Consider the following 23493-nt stretch of genomic DNA (forward strand, 5'->3'; position numbering starts at 1 on the left):
CCAGCATGCTTGATTTTATCCCACACCTACTTGCCTCCATGAATCAGAGCCTACTCAGAAATAAAGGTCTCTTGAAGGAATAGGTGGGAGGTTTAGCATGGATTTAGAAACAGAGATGCAGTGATGGGCTTACCTGTTGTAACCCCATGAACAACTCCGTCCCTGGTCTTCGAACCTGTTTTTTAAAATATATATTAAAAAGGAGAAGAATTAATAAGCAGCGGGGCTCAGTAAAACAGTTTTTAGTAAACACACAGGCAGAGAGTCACAATATTTCATATGCACCCCACTTCCCCAAGGAATAGCAAGCTCAGAGGGCAACTTTTTTTACAGAGCCAGTTTTCTTGTGAAAACTTGTAATAGTTTTCTGTATTTGTTGAGCCAAAGATAATAGAATCATAGAGTTGGAAGGGACTGTGAGGGTCATTTAGTCCAACCCCCTGCGAAGCAGGAATCTTTTTGCCTAATGTGGGGCTCGGACCCACAACCCTGAAATTTAAGAGTCTCATACTCTACTGACTGAGCTAGGTGGATGCATGGTGGTTTGTATCCACATTTACTTGGGAGCAAGTCCTATTTGACTCAATGAGACAGACTTCTAAGTCGAAATGTATTGGACTGCATTGCCGCTCCCCCCAGAGCCCAACAGCAACCCCCCACAATCCATCCACAGAGACTGCTTCTTCTGTTTGCATGTAAACAAAGCAGGTCCCTCAAAACCAATTTCAACAAAACTGGAAAACTGTTTTCTATGGATCTCACTCAGACCAGAAGGGTGCGGCCTGCACTCCACACTGACATTAACAAACCAATGAACAACAACCATAGTAACTGGTGGCCAATCACTAAACAGGAAGACATATGTGCTCTGCCCTGCCCCAAATGGTGAGAAGTTCAAGCTCACACCATCCTTTGGAGGAAAGAGAGTACTTCACACACACCTTGCATCAGCTTCTCCCCTTACTGTTTGCTTTGGAGATCACGCTCTCAAAGCTCTGATGGCCAACACTCAAGAGAAATCGCTATACAGTCATACCTCAGGTTACAGCCGCTTCAGGTTGCAGACTGCCCAAACCCGGAAGTACTGGAATAGGTTACTTCCAGGTTTCGGCGGTCACGCATGCGCAGAAGCGCTAAATCGCGCTTTGTGCATGTGCAGAAGCGCCGAATTGCAACCCGCGCATGCACAGACGTGGGTTGCGAACGCTGCGGGTTGCGAATGTGCATCCCGCATGGATCACGTTCGCAACCCAAGCGTCCACTGTGTATGTATCAAGCATTCAGCTCCCATTGAGAAAACACCAACCACTCACAACTGAGCCATTAAACAAGCAATCTTCCTAGAAAAAGAATGGCTGATGGCCAGATATAACAGTTTCATGCAACTGTAATGATAATATAAAGTTAGGGTGCTTTCAGATGCGGGGGGCTTAAGATTGCAAATAGGTCTTTCAGATGTCAGAAAGAGGTTGGCAACAGGATCGTGGTTGTTGTTTTTAACTGACTTGATTTGCAACAGAAAGGGTAATTGGGTTAAATTGAGGAAGGAGGGAATGGAAGCTGGCATTTTGATGCCAACAACATCATGCGCATGCTGTGAAAAACCTATATGCCACTGCCCCCACAACACCTGTCTGGAAGCATCCTTAGAACTTAGTTTCATACTCAGGATGCTATCAATACCTGAAGTCTGCTTATAGTGCTATAAAGTAGGGCTGTTTGCAGTTCTGTGATCTGGAAAAGACTGGGAGAGTGTGGGCTAGCAAGAGAGAAGGGAACGTGGTGTTTCATGCCCTGAGCTATCATTTTGCACAAAGAGGATAACTTCCGTTTTGCCGATTCAAGACTTGTTCTACCTTGGCAGGCGGGAGGGGAAGGCCTATACAACACCATTAACATACAAAGCTGCCTTATACCAGATTGAGCCCAGTCTAGTCTACTCTTGACTGGCAGCAGCTCTCCAAATCTCAAACTGATATCTTTCTTATCATCTGTCTGATTGTTTCAACCAGAGATGCCAGGGATTGAAAATGGGATTTTCTGCATGTGAAACACACCTGTCACCTGCTAGCCTGGATAGTTCAGTTGGTTAGAGTGTTGTGCTGTTAATGGCATGGTTGCAGGTTCGATCCCCGCAAGGGACAGCGACATATTCCTGCATTGGAGGGGGTTGGACGGGATGGTCCTCAGGGTCCTTTCCACCTCCACAATTCTATGATTCTATGGTCCTTCCTTCTCTGCCTAATATATGTAGTGACTGCAGGGTAGAGCCATGTGTTTACCGCTTTCTGCAGACACCATGGTGCCAAGAATGAAAACATTTAAATGATTCTAGTATCTAAAAAATGTAGGGAAAAAAGCAATATGTGAATCAGCCATGAGAGATGCAGTTACTGTTCCAGGTACGAAATCCTGGCAGAGCAATCTTGGCAGAGGTGTGCCATGTATCATTTCTATACCTTTCAAGTGAGAACATAGTAGTGTATGGGTAAAAGAATCTGACAAATTGTTTCCTAAAAGGCATCCATATAATATTTTACTACAGCTGGGCTGAAGGGGCAGACATTGGCTATGTTTGCACATCATGGTAGGCCATAAACGATGGCTTGCTGTGGACAAGCAAATCACAACCACTTCGTTGCCCCTGCTTCACACTGCGAGAAAACAATCCATAATTCCTGGTTTATGGTTAGGGATGTTATGAATAAAAATAAAAGTGAGTAAGGAAGTGGTAATTGCTGCAGGTGGTGTGTTTATCTGCATTCAGGAATGGATATCAGTCAAGCGAATGCGATCAGTATTCAATCATATTGTTGTTGGTTTAAAATCTGCAAATGTTATGTAGTTAAGTAAAGGTAAAGGGACCCCTGACGATTAGGTCCAGTCGTGACCGACTCTGGGGTTGCGGCGCTCATCTCGCTTTATTGGCCAAGGGAGCCGGCGTACAGCTTCTGGGTCATGTGGCCAGCATGACTAAGCCACTTCTGGCGAACCAGAGCAGTGCACAGAAATGCTGTTTACCTTCCCGCCAGAGTGGTACCTATTTATCTACTTGCACTTTAACATGCTTTTGAACTGCTAGGTTGGCAGGAGCTGGGACCGAGCAATGGGAGCTCACCCCGTCGCGGGGATTCGAACCGCTGACCTTCTGATCGGCAAGCCCTAGGTTTAACCCACAGCGCCACCTGTGTCCCTTATGATTTGTTTAGATGTGTCCTTTGCAATGAAATGAACGTAAGTTATGTAACTTAAGAGAAATAGTGAACAGCAAGAAGAACAATGTAGCATTTGGTACAGTGGTCAGGTTGCTGCACTGAACCGGGGACCTGAGGGTTCAAATCACTGGCTGATGTTTTTGACCTTTGCGTACCTCGCAGGGTTGTCCTGAGTATGAAGCACAGAAGAGAACCATGTCTGTCACCTTGTTCTCCTTGGAGGCAAGATGGTCTAGAAACATCATAAATAAACAAAATATTTTTGCTGCCTACAAAGTCAAGGCATCCTGAGGCAAAGTGACGGGGAACTTCTTGAGTCAGTGGGCCAAGGTGGGCTTACCTGGGTGAAGTGGGCTAGAGTGGCCAGTTTTGCATCACAAAGAAGAAAAGAAAGAGGACACAGGCCATCTGCATATGCTAAATTTATATAGATGCAAATTTAGCAGCGATTGCTGTTATTAAAACTGGATCGCAGCACCTCTCACACTGACACCATCTGCTATTCAGGTGCTAGCTGTTGATGGGCAGCTTCCAGGCTTCTGCTCTTCCTTCTCAAGGTTCTAAATCTTTAACCCAGATTTGGACCAGACAGCCTTTCAAACAGAGGTCTCCTTCAAATGGAGGACTGCTTTCTGATAACCCTTCCAAACAGGGGATTGTTTGGGGCACACGGCTAGCCTCTGCTCTCTAGACAGCAGCCTGCAGCCAAGTCTAGTCTGCCTTTCAATTTCCCACTGTGATAAGAATTTTAAGGTCTTAGATATATATTAAATGTTCATAAACGTACCAACCAAGCATGTACATAGATCAGCACAGGAAGACCGACCTGAAACCATTTTTTATTCCCAGACTGACCAAATGTTATCTCTGAAAGGTCAATGGAAAATGGAAACGCCTCCCCTTTGTCTTTTCCTTCACAAATCCTGTCTTAAGGGTATGTCTGTCTGTGTTTGAATGGGGTGAGCCTGTGACTTGGCTCAGGAACTAAGTATTTATCATTACAAAAGACTGACCAGGCTTCCCAAGGGTATTAAGTCAAGTGAGCATTAATAGGTAACCTGTCAGACGAGATAAACAATGCACTCAGATTTCTGCTGCAGACCGTCTTTTCTGTGATGTAGGTATGATGTATCGGGGGGGGGGGGTGTCTTGAGCTACACCCCTTCTGTGATGTAGGTATGATGTATGGAGGGGTGGTCTTGAGCTCCAGGGCAGAGCAATTTAAAATGTCTATATAAGGGCAGACACACCTTTGTTCTGGGTTCCTCTTCCTTTCCTGCGTGTGAGGGGAGCACCCTGTTGCAACAGATCAATAAAGATCAGGCTTATGAGCTGCTTTGCTTCTCAATATTCTCTGGTTGGCCTCTGTTATTTTCTCCTACCAATAGGGAACGTATGTAATGGGCTCTTGGATACCTCATTTGGGGAGAAGGGCACATTTTGTTTACAACATGTGCCAGAGAAAATCTAGGTAAGGAGGTTTGCAGGGAATTGAATGATTGCCTAGACCCGGCCATCTGGTGCTAGTCCAAGTTCTGGGCCTGGAAAAATAAAACAAGGGGAGGGCAGGTGGGTAGCAGTGCTAGGACCTGGCAAGACACTGAGACCCCAACATCTGCCCCAGGGTGATGATCCCAGCCCCATCCAAAGAATAGTTGTACTCATTCTTTCTTTCCCACACACTCCCACTGATTTGCCTGACATATTTTCCTCTCTCTTACAAATTAGTCAAAGAAGAAATAAAAGGATTTCTTTGTTCTGATGGTTGGCCATTTCCCCGATTTGCAAGCAGGGGGTCGATCTCCCACAGACAGTCTGGCATCTTTACTAAGCAGGCTACCTTACGGTTCCATAGCAAGCATGAGGTCATCTCACGTGATGAAGGCAGAGCAGCCGTGCCTTTATTAAATAATCAGGTTTTTTATTTCCATATTTCCCTCCTGGTTAACAGGGGATATTTGTTCAGAGATGGTCATAGAATTGTAAGATGATCCTAGGTATACTGTTACAGACTGAGGAGCGGGGACTGCCTTAAACCCTAGAAATTAATAAATGGTAGGATTTTGATTATTTGGGGGTATTGAGGGGAAGATTGGAGGCCAGTGGAAAAGTGTAGACTAAGCCAGGGCCTCATCTGGGATGAAGGCATTAATATGACAAAAGGTGTTGATGGCCCATATAGGAGGAATCTTGGGATCTATAGGAGAGTCTTTAGAGCAAGGTGTGCTGGGAAGGAGAAGAAGGGGAGAACAAAGGGGGAGATGGATCTTGGCAGGCTGGCTTGCACTCCAGTTCTGCACTGCTGTGGGGAACAAGCCTCTCTTGAAGGGGTAAATATATGAATAAAACCTCATTCTTAAAGCTACAACAGTATTTGCTGTGTCTTCAATTCTCCAAACTCTGGGTGAGAGCCCGGAACTCCCTGGCATCTTGCCAGCACTTGGCAGAAAGTGTGGGTGGCACCCAACTTCTGTAACAATACAGTACAGAAAGTCTCATGGTTTCAGGCTGAGAGACCAGCAGGACCAGCTGGCAAGCCTATGTGGGACACAGGTCATGAACCCCTGATGTTGCTGGACTACAGATCCCATCATCCCTGACCATCGACTACGCTAGTGCAGGACAATAGAGTAGGTAGAGTACAAAAACATCCGGAAGGTACCACATTGGATACCCTAGTTGGAGATACTGTTATTTTCCTTTGTGCGGTTTCATATAGTCACCTTGGAGTGTGACTCCCCACAATTGTGCTGCTCCTATAGAAACATAGGTTGTAGAGTTGGAAAGGAACCAAAGGGTCATCTCGTTCAATACCCCTCTTCCCCCGCAATGCAGGACCCACAATTGTTGTGAGGTTTCAAAACACATGCATATGAAGAAAGCACCAATCTGGAACACCCACTACAAAAGATCAGCACAAATAAAATAAAATTACCTTCAAAAATAGGTGCTAAGGCCCAACATACATATCAGGGATTGAAAACATGACCCTTAAGATGGGCACCTGCAAAGGTGGAGACTACAAAGTCTACCCAGGTCGTTGTGTGAATCATTCCTGATTTGATTCTGAAACTTTTTGTATAATGACATGACCATGTGTACATCATCACACTCTACTACTGCAATCATATACCTGTCTATTCATATTTAAGCCCCACTGTAGTCGATAGGACTTAATCCCAGGTAAGCGCAAATATAGAATTGCAACCTTTGTCACTACTAATCCCTCCCATCTTTCTATTAAATGGCTTGCAATGAATTGGAATAATTAAAATTATAATTAATGGGAAAACATCAATTAATGAAAAGTGACTATTAATGAATGTTAAGAAAATTAATCAAATAAATAAAAATGAGACCCTGCTGGGTACTTTGAAGTCAGTTGGATGATTAACGTGTTTAAAAATTATGCCATGTGGTTAAATGATCTGCTCTACACTCTGCTGCACTTATTCCAACAAAACTTCCAAGCTTATCTATATGAAAGAGCCAACAAAAATATTGTATGCAATAAAGAGTAGACCGATTGAAATTAATGAATATGACTAAGGTCCATTAATTTCAAAACCTCTAGACTGAGTAGCAGTACCACCATACTTATTGAGTCTCTGACCACATTCACACCATACATTTAAAGCACTAGAATACCACTTCAAACAGTCATGGCTTCCGCCAAATAATTCTGGGAGCTGTAGGTTGTTAAAGGTGTTGAGAGTTGTTAGGAGGCCCCTATTCCTCTCACAGAGCTACAATTCCGAGAGTTTTTTTTGTAAAAAGGGAATGCCATTTGTTAAACCATTCTTGTATTTGTACAAATTGCTAGCATTGTCATTCTCCAGGATTCAACTGCCCTCTCAGAGACTCTTAAGTGAAGTTACATCTCTGAAGGAGGAATGGGTGCACCCTTGTCTTTTGCACACATATCCATGTAAATCAGGGGTGGGGAACCCCAGGCCCGGGGGTAAAATGTAGCTGGACCCTTGTAACTATTCCCAGGCCACCCCCTTCACTGGTCCTGCTCCACACCTTGAGTGTTTTCTGGCTGGACCATGTCCTTGAATTCTGATTACGCTTCTCCCTTGTCTGGATGGAGGGTAGAGAGTTGTGAGAGTGTGTCCAGAAACTAGCTCACTGTACAAAGGTGAAATTTATATTTGCATACCCTCCAACAGCCTGAAGGCAAAAATTGGGATGCCATCTTCCTGGAAGCTATCTTTCTGTTTTTTCCTCAAGAGAGAGTATCTTGGCCATTTTGGTCGCCATTACCTCACTTGATTTCGTGTTGCGATTGACCCATGAAAATAGTGCTTTATTCAGGCACTGTGCCCATAAAAAAACGCATTTTAGGGCACCACACAAGTTCGCGACCCTGAAAAAGCACTTTTTTGGGGGGGAGGGGGAATTGTGACACAAAATCAAGTGAGGTAATGGTGCCCCCAATGCCTGCCACTTTCTTGTGAGAAAAAAGGGGGTTGACATGGCTTTTCCAAGACACTGGTGTGTGTATGCGTGCTTGTGGTTCTGCTAATTTTTGCCTCTGGCCCAGCCTACCAATGGTATGCAGCCCTCAGAAGATTGGCTGGAAAGGAATGTGGCCCTCAGGCCAAATAAATGTTTCCCAATCCCAATGTAAACGAATGTACATGAATGCCAAGGCATCATTTTACATGCTACAGCTGCTGAGGTAGGTTGAAATGGCTAAGGAGTCTATGGAAACTTAGCTTTTCAAGTAGATTATTAGGGCCTATTACCCTCTTGGCTTTTAAACTAGTGGAGGGCAGGCTATTGCAAAGCAAAGCAAAGGCTTGGCTGGCCCTGCCATTAGGCAGAGAGAAGCAGCTGCCTTAGACAGCAGTTACAGGTGGCCAGGAGTGACAGTGAAATGTTGGAGGATAGAACTGCATGCTGCATAACCTGCTCTACAATCACCTAAACTCACCTTCTCTGCTGTGGTGGAAGATGCTGGCCCTTCAACAGTGGATGATCCAGCTGCCCATCTAACCAGCTTCTATTACACATTGGTAAGGATGGGGGGCTGGGACGCAAGTGGTGCTGTGGGTTAAACCACAGAGCCTAGGACTTGCCAATCAGAAGGTCAGCGGTTCGAATCCCCGCAACGGGGTGAGCTCCCGTAGCTCGGTCCCTGCTCCTGTCAACCTAGCAGTTCGAAAGCACGTCAAAGTGCAAGTAGATAAATAGGTACTGCTCTGGTGGGAAGGTAAACGGCGTTTCCGTGCAGTGCTCTGGTTCGCCAGAAGCGGCTTAGTCATGCTGGCCACATGACCCGGAAGCTGTACGCTGGCTCCCTCGGCCAATAAAGCGAGATGAGCGCCGCAACCCCAGAGTCGGTCACGACTGGCCCTAATGGTCAGGGGTCCCCTTTACATTTTACCTTTAAGGATGGGGGGCAGCAATGATGGAGGTGGTTAGGCTTGTGCAGCAATTCTCTGGACAAGAATTGGAGAGTCACCAGAGGCTCATTCCTATTTTAACCTATGATATGCTGGAAGATACGAGTGAGAACTTTGTAGGGGGTGGAGAGCAAGCTCCTGTTTAGAGGGTCTGGGATAGCTGCAAAATAAATTAACAAGGTTTTTATTTGCTGGGGTGGGGAGAGCTACACTCAAATTCCATTGCTTTGATTTGCTATCATCTATCTAAATCAATAATCTCTTGAGTAAAAAGCTGGAATGCTGCTTATTCAAAGAAGAAGAAGAAGAAGAAGAAGAAGAAGAAGAAGAAGAAGAAGAAGAAGAGTTTGGATTTGATATCCCGCCTTTCACTCCCTTTAAGGAGTCTCAAAGCGGCTAACATTCTCCTTTCCCTTCCTCCCCCACAACAAACACTCTGTGAGGTGAGTGGGGCTGAGAGACTGTGACTGGCCCAAGGTCACCCAGCAGCTGCATGTGGAGGAGCGGAGACGCGAACCCGGTTCCCCAGATTACGTGACTACCGCTCTTAACCACTACACCACACTGATTATACCTAGACAGATTATACTGATTATACCAAACAGATTATACCTAGACAAAAAAAAGACAATATACCATTATAATAATCTGTGGGAGAAACACCCATGTAGCTTTTTTTTGTTTTTACAGTGAAAACATGCATTGCTCTTTAACTGGCGACTGGAGGACTCTAGGATGGCCCTGAACCACAAACTCCTACTTGGTAGTAGGGAAGACCAAGCACTTCCCCTCAAGGCAAATCAGTTATGAAGCTCTCCAGTTCTTTTCAGCCGCTTGCACACCAGATGGCGAGGGGAGGTTGGGGGAGATGGCATAATAAAACTCAGAGAAAATGCATGTTCTCAACCAAATCTTCTGTGGAAAAGCTGCTTCACGCTAGCTATGAATCATGCAATCACACACAGGTTTTGTTTTTTGGGGGGAGGGGGGAATCAACTGGCCCTGCACTGATCACAACCCAATCTAGATCGTTCTTAAACTGTATTACCAAGGAGGAATCTGACATGCATCCAGTTCTGCCGTGCTCTTGCATCCCAAGGGAGCACGATCCAGAAAATGAAGGAACCCAGGGTGCAGCAATGCAGAGAGTGGCTGGGTTGCTTCTGGTTGCCTCCTGCTGTGTTCTGTTGACCAGCGTCAATGAGCTCTAAGCAAGAAATGTTGTCTAGGAGGAGAGATGGTTGAATGGGATCAAGCTTCCCTATACCTAGAGGCAGGGGGCAAGTGCTGCCAATTCTCCATCTTTACTTTTCATATACAGTGGGACCTCAGGTTACAGACGCTTCAGGTTACAGACTCCGCTAACCCAGAAATAGTACCTTGGGTTAAGAACTTTGCTTCAGGATGAGAACAGAAATCGTGCAGAGGTGGTGCGGCGGCAGTGGGAGGCCCCATTAGCTAAAGTGGTACCTCAGGTTAAGAACAGTTTCAGATTAAGAACGGACCTCCAGAATGAATTAAGTTCTTAACCCGAGGTACCACTGTATAGTTATGGTCGGAAGACATGAGACCATCACCTTATGAATACTAAGCAAGTCTGGGTCTGGCCAGGGCCTGGATGTGTGACTGTCTGGGAGAAGCATATGTACACCACCATATGTACTTTCTTCATGACAAAAGAAATTTTAGGAAAGGCAAGATACACAGTTTAAAATGAGTACTCCTGGGGGAGGGGGCGGAGAATGAAGAACAGGAACAGAACCTAGCTACTGAGTTGTTTTGGAGGTCAACACTATTTGTGATGATTCAGAAGCGAATTGGACTGGCAGTTGAATCTGTTAGCAAAATCAGTTCAGTAATGCAGATGGAGAAATAAGCAGGTGCTTTGTCTTCCTTCCTTCAGACCTTATACATAGCAAGGAGACATTTGACCAAACATACAGAAGAAAAACTTCCTCAGAACTACACAGCCAATCAGAGCATGTGCTACTTCATCAAACATCATGAGACTCTGACAGGTTGTTAAGCAACATCTCTTCCCTCCCCAGCATGGTTAGTTGACTTCCTGATTAAAGAATTAACCCGTTGCAAACTGAACGAATCCCTGCTCTTGCATTTCCATCTGTATCACCACCCCAGTAGTGGTGAACAGAATTCTCTGTTGTCTTCTGCATTCAAAAAATGGGCTCTACCACTGAATGATGGTCCCTCTTTAATCAATATCTTCAACCTGGGCACTGAACTGCAATACTTTACTTGGAGCATTTTGCCGACTCTTACTTTTCACAGTACTCAGAATTTAATGCTTAGAAAGCAAGGTTTAGGTCTGTCTCTTTCGACTTTATGAATCACCCACATGTTCGAACTAGGGCATCAAAACAAGTTTGGTGCTGCCACTATCGATGAGTAAGAACACCAAGCTCAGGTGCCGGAGAGGCAGAAACTGGGGAGCCTGTTCCTAAGTTGTCACCCTTTCCCCTTCTTAAAAAAAAAAAAAGGTACCCCTGCCCATACGGGCCAGTCTTGACAGACTCTAGGGTTGTGCGCCCATCTCACTCAAGGAGGCCAAGGGCCAGTGCTGTCCAGAGACACTTCCGGTTCACGTGGGCAGCGTGACATCGCTGCTCTGGCGAGCCAGAGCGGCACACGGAACGCCGTTTACCTTCCCGCTAGTAAGCGGTCCCTATTTATCTACTTGCACCTGGGAGTGCTTTCGAACTGCTAGGTTGGCAGGTGCTGGGACCGAACAACGGGAGCGCACCCCACCGCGGGGATTTGAACCGCCGACCTTTCGATCGGCAAGCCCTAGGCACTGAGGCTTTTACCCACAGCGCCACCCGCGTCCCCCAAGCATACTGGCAGCGGTGGGATTTGAACCCACGCCCCCGAAGAGACTGGAGCCTTAATCCAGCCCCTTAGACCACTCGGCCACGCTACTGAGAGTTCCCCTTCTTAGTCCTACTCATTTTCTCCCTGCAGGTTCCCCACTTTTAAGATATGGGGTGCGTAGGGAGGCCCGGCAGTGTAGAATGTTTGCTGCTCTGTATTTTAGTATTAGCAAAAGAACACCAATTTTTCCTGAAATTTTTTTTTAAAAGTAGGAAGCGCTTTATCTAGCACCAGTGAAACCAAATTCACATGAATGGTCTCGAAAAAACGATGGAAGGGATCTGGATAAGCATCCAGTAGTGAGTTCATGAGTCATTATCTGCTAAGTGTCCATGACAATGAATGCAGACACCTTCTCCAGAGGAGCATGTGTGTAATAGTCATGCCTGCAGGGGTGAAAAATGGCTGGTGCTCAGTAGCAACAGCTGCCAGTTTCATTGCTGTGAAACACAGCCATTTCACAGAAAAAGGAACCGTTTCCAGGCTCCTGCTGTTGCTTGGCTGCTTTAGTCACCTGCAGTGTTGCTCCACGAAAGCCACCAATTCTGAAAAGGTTGTACGAAGCAACTAATAATAATGTTTGGGCATATACTTAAGGGCACTTCCGGACTGCTCGCTGTTTTTAGGTGGGATTCAATCACATACCAGCATATTCAAGTTGCCCAATAGTGCTGATAATGCCAAGGTTGCAGGTTCGATCCCTGTATATTGAACAGCATATTCCTGCATTGCAGGAGATTGGACCCTATGATTCTCCAAAAGATTTGACTTTTTGCAGCATGGAAAGTGATGGTGAAATACACTCGACAGTGTGCAATAACACTCGCTATTATGCAATGTCACCCAACCTTCTCACAAACAAATCGGTATGTATGCTCACTGAACAGGTCACCCCGAAGTGCCTTAAGCTGTGCTTCTAAATTTAGTCTAATCCTGTCCTCCAAAGGAACCCTAGGAATTGCAGCTATTTGAAGCAAGCTGGGTGTCTCTATCAGGCAAAAAAAAAAATGCCCTCAGCTGAGCTAAATTCCCAGGATTCTTTGGGAGAAGCTATGATGGTTGAGATGGTGTGAATCCAATAACTGTGTAGTGTAAACATGCCCTTGGTTTGTTTGTAACTCTCATGCTTGCTGAATATACTTATATCTTCAGTGCCCAACACTCAACTTTCTTTCAAACTTGTAGTAGCTTTACCTCAGGGATGGGGGGCCTGTGTCCTCCAGATGCTGTTTGCACTCCCATCCCTGTTTTACACAAATGTTCACAGCTTATGCCTGAATGGCTCTTCCCCTCCTATCTCCCTCCATTCCCATCGGTCTTTGAGACAGGGCAGACAATCCTAACATCCATGAGTTCTCCTTTCTGGAGAACCTTGGTCATCTGACTTGCCAAGTGGCAAGGAGAATCTTACCACACACATCAAATATAGAAGCCTACTTTGGCATTAAGCAGTACATAAATAAAATAAAAGAACAATAATACTATTATCTGTTAATGAACAATAACAGCAGCAGCAGCAATATAAACTTATATTTGTTGTTGTCTTCAAAACTTGCATATAGCTTTATATCTCAACAGGAATATCTAAACCAGGGGTGGGAGCAATGGGCCCTCCAGATGTTGCTGAACTACAACTCCCATCAACCCCTGCAAGTATGGCCAATGGGCAGAGATTATGGGAGTTGCAGTTCAGAAACATCTGGAGGGCCAGATTTTCCCCAACCCTGCTCTAAGCAGGTGCGCGCACATGCACACACGATCACATACAACCCCACTTTTTATCTTGTATTCTTGTTCAGATGTCAAGGAGATAAAGATAAAGATACAACTTTTAGAAGACGTTTTATTATGTTTCTATATGTGTTGGAAGCCACCCAGAGTGGCTGGGGCAACCCGGCCAGATGGGAAGCGTGTAATACTATTACTACTAATAATAATACTAATAGTGGTAATAATAATAATGGATGGCAATATGTATAATAAAATGGTTGTGGGCACCCCGTTTCTAAACATCACAATGTCAAGCAGTGAAAGAAGAAAAAAATGACTGGCTCCGTTGAGATCTTGTTGCCCACCTACCTACATAGAGAACTCCTTCTTTCGTTTTCCCTGCTGCTTCCGCCATGCCCTGCTTGGTCTTCTCTGCTGCCGCCACAACTCCTTCCTTGGCTCTGTTAAATCCTTTCATGAATACATCCATGGCTAAAGAATGTCAATATCCAGCCCTGGAAAGAAAGACAAAGAAAACAAATTAAATGAAGGCAGAGAGAGAGAGAGAGAGAGAGAGAGAGAGAGAGAGAGAGAGAGAGTTCAGCATTTGATGCCTACCTGTTCATACAATGCAATATGAAGCCATGGAGACAAAAAGATATGGAACTAATCAAGGCACAATAAAGGAAACAGGATCATGGCCATTGAACCCAATACAGGAAGGGTTGAAGCTCAGTGGTAAATTTGCCTGCTCAGTGATGGGCCTATCACCATGGAATGCCCTCCCATGAAAAGTGTGTTTGGCTTATCTGTTAACTGATTTTAATGTTGTTGTTGTTTTAAAAAAGACCTGTCTGAGTACATCCACTTTTAGTCGAATGTTGTTGCTGGTCTTCGTTTTTTTTAGACTGTCATTTTAATGTTGCTGCTAAATATTGCTGGTTTGGAGTGAAATGTATAGTTGTGTGCTGTTGTCACAATGAGTCATGCTTTATCTTTAAAACGGTGCAATGATCTGATTTGAGAATCACCTTCAGGCGGTGGTGACTGGGCGAAAGGCAGACAGGCTGACAGTAAATGGAGCCAAAACCAATCACAGGCGGAATCAACTGATTCTGGTTCTGACTTTGTGCTGGCTGCCAGGGGGTGGCTTTTCCCACCTGCCTTGCCCTACCCTCCAGTCCTAGAAACCTTCAGAAAGAAGATGCTGCCACGAGCATCGTGTGGATGTGTCTTTTAATGAACTGAATAGAGTGGAAGATGATGATGAGTCAAGGAGGTGGGGAGATCCTGTGAATGAATTCAGCAGTACTTAGTTTATTATTTAATTGCTATCTTGTTAATGTTGTTAGAATGGTTTTATCAATTATGAATGCTGTAGCACTTTGTAAATCCTAATTATTATTATTATTATTATTATTATTATTATTATTATTATTATTTTATTACTATTATTATTAATTAAATTTATACGCCACCACCATCCCATCTGTAGATCCTTGGGCAGTTCATGGCATACAAATACAAGATAAAAGACCCAAAATACATGATAAGAAAATAAGAACAAATAAGAATAATATGATTTTTGTATTTAATAATATGATTTCTGTAAGACAGGAGTGCCTGGCATGCTCTGGTCCATGGGGTCACGAAGAGTTGGATATGACTAAATGACTAAACAACAACAAAAACAACAACAATGTTTGTTGCTGTTATTGTGCTGTTTAGCTTAATTTTTTTAGCAGTTTTGTTAATAGTGTTTTATAGATTGCAGTTGTTTTACTGATGGTTTGTACTTGTTTTACTGATGGTTGGTTAATTCTTCTATATGATCTATATTGTACTTGTGATGTTCTATTATGTTATTGTTATTGTCTGTTTGTAAGCCGCTTTGCGATACATGTGAATGAAAAGCAGTGTATAAATATAAGAAATAGACCAATCACATCAATGTCCTAGAATAACAAAACTGAGATGAAGGAGGAAGAAGCTGACAGTCAGGACCACCCACTGGACTGGGGTTAAGAAAGAAGTCTGGCAGGCAGAAGCTGACTCAGGGCACGACTGAGTTTGGGTAGGCAATGTCCCATTTGCCCTAACAGATCAGCCTCCGTTGCCTTGAGAGGTCCATTTGCCCAGGAAGGTAGTATAAAAATAAGTGAGAGTTACCTTGCTGGGGGAGAACAATGTCTATCAGTGAACACAAAATACCCAATTGTCTTTTTAAAGCTGTTAGTACCTTGCAGCCAACTTGCCTTTTTAAACCAGATTTTAAACCAATTTAGACCTTTTTTCTGCCACGCTCAAACATCAGAGAGAATGGAACCCCATAGCCACAGCTGAGCACTGCAACAAGTCCTTCCAAACCGTGAACAAATGAGTAATTATTTAAAAATAGGAGTGTGAATCTTCATTACCAAGTCCTGGGAAATATACTATATCCAGCAAACCTAGGAGAGGGAGGTGAGGGGGAGGAGCATTAAGCTGTCTTTATCTGAAGATGCTAACATTAGCCCCTGAGATCATGTTCATTTACATGCCAGCCTTGCACAGGATTTTCTTTAAAAACACCCACATATTGCAAGTGTTCAGGAAAATGCCAGTCAATCATGGAATTGCACCAGGATAAGTTTGCAAAGAAGTGGTGGGTTCATCTCTGTGACATGTTGGCTGACCTTGATTCACTTTTGTTCACAGCTGCATAGTTTGAAAAAACACCACAACCCAAGTTCTTCACTTTAATTTGATTTCAATTTCTCTCTCTCTTACACACACACACACACACACACACACACGCACACACACACACTTGACTTTCCCCCTTAATCATTGGGTAAACAACAATCTCAGTGCTGTTAGTCTAGTCTATTTGTATATTTATAGTCTAGGTGATGTAGTAAACAAATCTCGAGAACCACTGCGATCTTAGCTAATCCCTGGACAAGAGCCAAAACTTCATCGGACTTGTCAATAAAGGCATCCAATTCCCTGGTAATGAAAGGAAGGCAGATCCCTGCATACAATGGCACATGGTGTGTGTTCTTGCTCGTTCTCTCTCTCTCTCTCTCTCTCTCTCTCTCTCACACACACACACACACAGAGAGTCTCTTACACAAGGGAAGATAAACCATTCGTCTGTGGGAGGAGGAGTACTAAGACAGTAGACACCATGTTTAATGGTTTGGAAAGAGAAAGGAGATGGTCTGTGTATGGGAGATTTAGCAGGCAGCAAATTCTTCTAGAATAGATGTTGTTCCATTTCTGTTCTATCAGAGGCAGGCTCTGGACATGGTTTCTCCTTTTAGGATGAGTCCCCTTCTCAACTGAGCACTTTCCACATTTTTGTGTCCACCTCCCCCCCCCAAAAAAAAACAACAACTGGGGACCATCACACACTTCACCATTTTCTGAAGCGGTAGTACTTGTATATATACGAAGACTGAATGTCACAACAAACATGGCTAGGCTCTCTTAGGATTCCTGAGAAAGCTGGCAAATTAAACTGGGTGCCTATATAGCTCTGATCTCATGGTGGAACAGGGCAGGGTCCTTGAGTTAAATCAAGGGTGGTGGGGGACAACCTGTAGTTCTCCAACATCCATCAGCCCAAGTCAACATGGTCAATGGTCAGGGACAAGGGAATTTGTGGTCCTGCACCATGCCTATACGTGAATATCTCTTTAAATCGGGGTAGCTAAACTATATCCCATCATCCCTGTCCTTTGGACAATGCTGACTTGTGCTGACAGGAAATAGAGTCCAACAACATCTAAAGAGCCACACAATTCAACAGGCATTGCTTAGAGAGGAAGGCTTCTGTGATAAACACCTGCTCTCTTTTGTCCATAAGAAACACAACAAGACAGCTCCCATTGCTGCCTCCCTGTCCCACCTTTCCTAATACAGGAGTTTTTCTTGCTTAGCTAATGACAGACACTTAAATATATTCATTACTGAAATTATAATTTCCCCTTTCCCCCTAAGCCAAGCTTCTGGGTTTGGGGAGCGTGTGTGTATCTGTGTATGTGCGTAGACAAGATATATTTTATAGCATGATCTAATGTATGTTTACTCAGAAGTGAGTCCTGTTCATTTCAACGGGGCTTACTCCAAAGTAAGAATGCACAGGCTGCAAGCGTAGGCATAGAAGTCTGAGGCTACAAGCTTCTGAACATTTGCAGAGAAGTAAGCCCCCCATTGAGCACACAAGGGAACTTACTTCCGAGTTGAAAACCTACATATGACATCAGTTTTTAACATTCTGCCCGTGCCTTTGCAGAAGCAAACCTCGTCGGGTCCAGTGCGATTTACAGTACTAAGCATGCAACAGGACCACATCCTCAAAAGTCCTCTTCCATCATGTACCACCCCCCCCACCGCCTCACCACCATAGGAAAACCAAGATATAGAAATTTCATCCAGGTTACTTACCCTCTTGCTCCTTGCCTCGGTACTTCTCTAGAACTGTTGAATTTGAAGCGTAAAGGGAGGACCAGAAAGAGCGAGAGCGACACACACGCAAAAGGAGAGTTCCGAAGGATGCTCTGATCAATACATGGCTGCTGAAGGATACAGGGAGAGAAGAGTCCAGCCGCGTCTAGTGGTACCCAGGTGGTCCCAGTTCCGCAAAGCTGGAAGGAGTTGGAGGGAAAGGACCGGGGGGCGAGAGATCCTGCCTCCAGTTCCAAGGCGCCTGGTGTGTGTGTGTGTGTGTGTGTGTGTGTGTGTTGGGTGGGGGGAGCAAAGCTTCACTCTCTCTCTCTCCTTTTCGCTGCCTCTTCTCTCCGCCTGATTTGTCAGGTAAGAAGACAGGCAGCGCCCACGAGCTCAGCCCAGGGAGAGAACACCGCCCTCCCCGCCCTCCCTCTTTCCCTCGGTCTCTCCATCTTCTCGTGGCTCCGCCCGTGAACGAGCAGCCTCCTCCAGATACAGAGAGCGCTTGCATGATGAGGAAGGGATAGGAAGCATTTCCGCGGCTGGAGGGAACGAGATTGCAATGGCAACAGGTGGGGCGCCTTGAGAGTAGGAAGGGGACATTCCTGGTGGAAAGGGGGTGGAGGGGGAGTATTATGCAGGTCTTGATGGTCTTGTAGCCCCACCCCTCCTCCCTTCCCCACGCCCCCTTGCTCCCTGCTCCTTCCTATCTCGGGCCAGGCTCCCTCTTGAATGAAGGTGGTCCATTTGGATCAAGGGGACGCTAACTTGTACCTCCGCGTCCTGTTGTTGGTCTTCCTTACAAAACAAGTCACCGCGGACAGAAAATCTAACATAGCAAATGGATGTGGTAACCTTTTAACGGCATGTGTGCGCCCCATATTAGAAGCTTCCTTGCTTTTAATAACAAAGCACCTCAGCGAGATAGGTCTACGGAGAACAGTTTCCCAGCCCGAGCTAGCGTCACATAGTCAGGGGTGTGTTTTGTATGGAGATCATTCAAAGATGCCACCTGTGGTCTGAACTGGTGGAGCCCTGCAAGAGCTGTACCACATGGCAGTTTTGATTTGTGCATTTGGGCACTTTTATGCCACCCAAATTACCCCATTCCTCTAAAATGTGCCCTGATTTCCAAAGCTGTGAATGGAAATACACAAAGGCATGGGCTTGCCTGTTCGTCCAATGATACAGAGCTAATGAACCAAGGGTTATCTAGTCCAATGCCCTGCAATGCAGGAATGAAGTGATTGAGAAATGAGCCGCACGCTCTTGTTCACCTCCTGCCTCAGCTGTGAGCTCATGGCTGAATTACTTTAGGTAAGCTGCTTTCTCCCAGCCTCAGTTTTAACTCTCCAATCTGCAGAATGGGGATAAAGTTGACTTATTTTAAGACAGGGGTGAATTGCAGCTCCCGCCATCCCTGACCAAGCATTGGTCATGCTGGCTTGGAACTGAAATTCAAGAACAGGTGGAAGGTTCCTGGTTTAAGAAGGAACTGTTGTACAGATCACTGAGATAATTGATGGGAAATGCTTTGGGCACATAGGAACATTTATATCACATTTTCCCTAAGTATAACTCATAGTTTTGTGCTTTGCATTTCCATGAACAAAACAAAGTTTGAAGTGCAACCTTTTACGGGGTCCATTTCCACAAGAGTAGAGAGCACTGATAGGATTTGTTATTTTTACTGTTTATTTAAAAAGATACGGGTTGAATATGGGAGGACAGATCCTCAGTAGTATTTCCCCCCCCTTTCCAGGTACTTAGAGATATTAATCTTCTGTTTCCTTCATTGGCATCACACTGAACTATTAAACGGTCTCCTTCGGCACGACCAAACCAGGTCAGATGTATTGGTAGCCATCAAAGGCCACCAGTGCTCAATTCCAATTAGATATTTTCAGCGAAGATACTGCATGTCACTTCAGGGCTAAAGCACCTCCTGTCTTGATTATTGGTAAACAAATAATATTATTAATAAGGGGAGATATTCAACTGAATAATTGCAAAAACAGAATGACTTCTGCTTGGGCAACAGACCTGTTTCCCCCATTGGTGTCGCAATGGGGGTGTGCTCCAGGTGCCATGTCTGGGGGGTGACAAGAAGGCACCTCACGGGGGCTCGCCGCGGCAGCATGCAGCCATCATGCCGCCGCAGCTGCAAGCAGAGGATCCTGGCACCGGCAGCAAACCACTATGTACAGCACATGTGTGGCACCACATGCATGCGCTTTACTTAACGCCACCGCGGTTTGCTGGTGGCGCTGCTCCAGCATTGTATGGACAGCGGTGGGATCCCTCCGTTGCTACTACAGCTGCATGTAGAGGATCCTCTGTTTGCAGCTGCAGCCACGAGCAGAGGATCCCGGCATTGTCCGTACAGCGCTGGAACGCCGGCGGCGGCAAACCGCTATGTTCAGCACATGTGCAGCGTTTCTACGTATGGCGCATGCATTGTACGTAGTGACGCTGCACATGCACCCCATGTAGCGGCGCCCTGCCCCGGGTGTCACAACGCCTTCGTTCGCCCCTGGTTCCCCCTTCTCCTCCCTTGCCCCCCCAAAAAAATCTGTTCTAGTTTTTTCTTGACCTTCTGGAGCAAGTTGGGGGATAGCATGGGGTGTCTGGAGAGAAAGGGAAGTCCCATAGTTTTAGTGGAATTTGTTCTGCTTGTGCAATTATTTCATTGAATACCACCCACATTCTTTAACTTCCCCCGTTGTTTAATTATAATTCTTCACATTGCAAGCAAGCAGTCATGTTCTTTTCTACATCACACAAAGTTTAACTCTTTTCCAAAGAACTCGACAAAGTTTTCTATGGTTTCCTTCTCCATGTTCCTTCTGTCCTCCGTTTTTTAAGCAAAGCAAGTTTCTCTTCCCAATAACAAAGTCATCCGGTAGAGCACAGCGACTAATCTTTCAAGCTTTATATAACCACCTCCTGTAGCCCTCTGTGTGTTTTTAAAGCAATTGTCTTACATAAATGTGTTTCATCTGGCTCTCAGGCAGCTCAGCCATCAGGCAAAGGAAGGGAAGGAGTTTGAGGGAATATTCATGTCTCTCTAACATGCTGGGAAGAGAAAGGATAAGAACTGTAATTTTTCTTGGTGGTTATTAGACAAAACAGTAGGAATTGGTGAATTTGTCACTTTTGGATTTTCTTGGTTTCTCATTTTTCCAATGTTAAGTTCAGTTCTTGACATTTCCACATCAGTTTGTGATATACTTTTTTTTTTTTTAAGAGTCCTAATGCTAATTCATCAGCATTTGGGTATGAATTTCGCCTTACAAGTTTTGCTCTGCAATTTTGCCCAGCGTACACATTTTGCAGAGCAATTTCCCCTAACCTCAAGGTTAGATTACTGCAGTGTGTTATATGTGCAGCTGCCTCTGAAGATGGTTTGGAAACTTCAGTGTGTGACAGATATAGGCTTAAATCCTATACACACTGACCTGGGAATAAGTCACACCACTGAACTCAGTGGTACTTGCTTCTGATTAGACGTTCCTAGGATCACACTGCTATTGGTGAAGCATACTTATTTTTCTTGAACAGTTTTAAACTGCAATTTCCATTCTGGAGTATGAGATGTGGAAAAGGGAGAGGAACATATCTCCACAATTCAGCTTAATTTACATTTTATTTAAAGTTCAGTGCTCACAAAACCTCATGTCTTCAGAAAGGTTGAATGTCTAGACTGTAATTATAGCTAGTCTCCCTGGCGCCTGGTGCTTCCAGATAGCATCCCTAACTCGTGGGAGATGGTTCTCTTTTATTAAAAACCATACAAGATTCGGGCCATGAAAATGTATTTAAATGCAACTAAAATATGCAGTCCTCCCACCTCCCACTTGATTTGGCATAGGAAGCTGCCTTATTACAAATCATGATTTTGTCCATCAGATTCAGCATCATCTACAACAGGTATGGAGAACCAAAAGCTCTCTAGATGTTGCTGGACTGCAACCCCCATCCATTTCCCCCAAATGACCATCAACTGTGCTGGCTGGGGCTAATGGGGGTTGGAGTCCAATAACATCCAGAGGGGCCACCAGCTGTAAGAAGAACCTGCTGAATCAGGCCAGTGGCCTACAGCAGCTAACTAGATGCAAATGGAAAGCCCACAAGCAGCACGTGAAATTTCAAGAAGCACAAAGAGGCTATCAGTGGCCTGTCCACTGGAGGGGAGAGTGCTCTAGTGTTCAACCCTCTACTTGAGTCTGGGTGACCACTGGGTGACCACAGGATGACCACAGGATGCTGTTCTTAACAGGTATTCAGAAGCATGTTGTCTCTCGCTGTGGAGGCAGAACATAACCATCAAGTTAAGTAGCCACTAATAGTCTTATCTTCCATGAATTTGTTCCACACCCCTGAACTACAATGATCTCCAGGTTTCAGTCAAGGGTTTTCCCCAACTTGGAAATGCCAATAATTGGACCGGGGACCTTTTCCACATACAGGATGTGCCTGAGGTCTATCCCTTCTCCAGTGTATGGCTGCATGGCATCTGCTTACAGGTTACAGCATGCAGGTTCTAGCTGCCACTCACCTTTCTGTCTAGTGCTATTGTTCTCCATGGACATAAAAAGAGGTCCAAATGTCCATTTTGTCCAACATCCCGCTTCCCTCTGCAGTCGTGCAGGTGCCCCCAAAGAGACCAGAAGCAAGTCCTGATGACAACAGCCAAGTGTCTGCTAACCCAGTTCATAAGAGGTGTGCTGCCTTTGAACATCTGATTCCTTATCACGGCCAGTAGCTGTTGAAATACCCATCCTCTGTGAATGTGTCCATTTTGTAAAGTCTCAGTAAAGGTAAAGGTAAAGGTACCCCTGCCCGTACGGGCCAGTCTTGACAGACTCTAGGGTTGTGCGCCCATCTCACTCAAGAGGCCAAGGGCCAGCGCTGTCCGGAGACACTTCCGGGTCACGTGGCCAGCGTGACAAAGCTGCATCTGGCGAGCCAGCGCAGCACACGGAAACGCCGTTTACCTTCCCGCTAGTAAGCGGTCCCTATTTATCTACTTGCACCCGGGGGTGCTTTCGAACTGCTAGGTTGGCAGGCGCTGGGACTGAACGACGGGAGCGCACCCCGCCACAGGGATTCGAATCGCCGACCTTTCGATCGGCAAGCCCTAGGCGCTGAGGCTTTTACCTTTAGCCATCACCATACGTGGTGTGACCACACTTGGAATCCTGTGTACAGTTCTGGTCGCCACACCTCAAAGAGGATGCCATAGAGCTGGAAAAGTTTCAGGAAATGATCACTGGGCTGGAAGAACTCTCTGGGGCAGGAGGGTTGAAACATCAGAGGCTTTTTAGTTGAGCAGGGGGGAGATAAGGGGGAACGGGATAGAAATGTATTAGGTGGTGTAGAGAAAGCCAACAATGATTTTCTCTCTCACTTTTTCGTAATACCAACGGTCATGCAAAGAAGCTGAATAGTGAGAGATTCAGGGCAGGCAGAAAGGAACATTTCTCCACACAGCACATAGTGAAGACTGTGCAACTGTGCTATCACAAGGGGTACTGATGGCCATGTTAGAATTCCTGCGCCATGATTGCAGTCATGGGATTGTTGTCTTTCAAATGACGGTATATGTTTTGACTCCACAGAGTGGGAAGTGACGGAGACAGGATGTTTGTGTTACTGTGTTCCGAGAAGTGGGACTATTGTCCTTTGTCCTTTCTCTCTTTGCTGTCTGATGCTAGAGAGAGAGGGAGCCATGTTGCGGTGCTCTGTGTGTGTTTATATGTAAATAAAGTAGATTAGCCAAAATGCTGAGTTGCTGAGGTCTGTTACACAAGTTGTGCAGACTCTGCGGATCC

The 23493-nt window shown here is 45.2% G+C and overlaps 1 protein-coding gene across 1 annotated transcript in view; it reads right to left on the reverse strand.

Annotated features, from left to right (window-relative positions):
- Window positions 1-18080, reverse strand: part of SNCA (synuclein alpha) — a 47464-nt gene extending 29384 nt beyond the window's left edge. The window contains exons 1-3 of the mRNA XM_083398839.1: window positions 17657-18080; window positions 13595-13740; window positions 134-175 (exon numbers count right to left, since the gene is read on the reverse strand). Coding sequence (XP_083254965.1) covers window positions 134-175; window positions 13595-13715 — 163 coding nt within the window. The 5' untranslated portion in view covers window positions 13716-13740; window positions 17657-18080. The remainder of the gene's footprint in view (window positions 1-133; window positions 176-13594; window positions 13741-17656) is intronic.
- Between the last annotated feature and the right edge of the window lie 5413 nt (window positions 18081-23493).

Source organism: Podarcis tiliguerta (assembly GCF_965153285.1).
Source record: "Podarcis tiliguerta genome assembly, chromosome: 9".
NCBI lineage: Eukaryota > Metazoa > Chordata > Lepidosauria > Squamata > Lacertidae > Podarcis > Podarcis tiliguerta.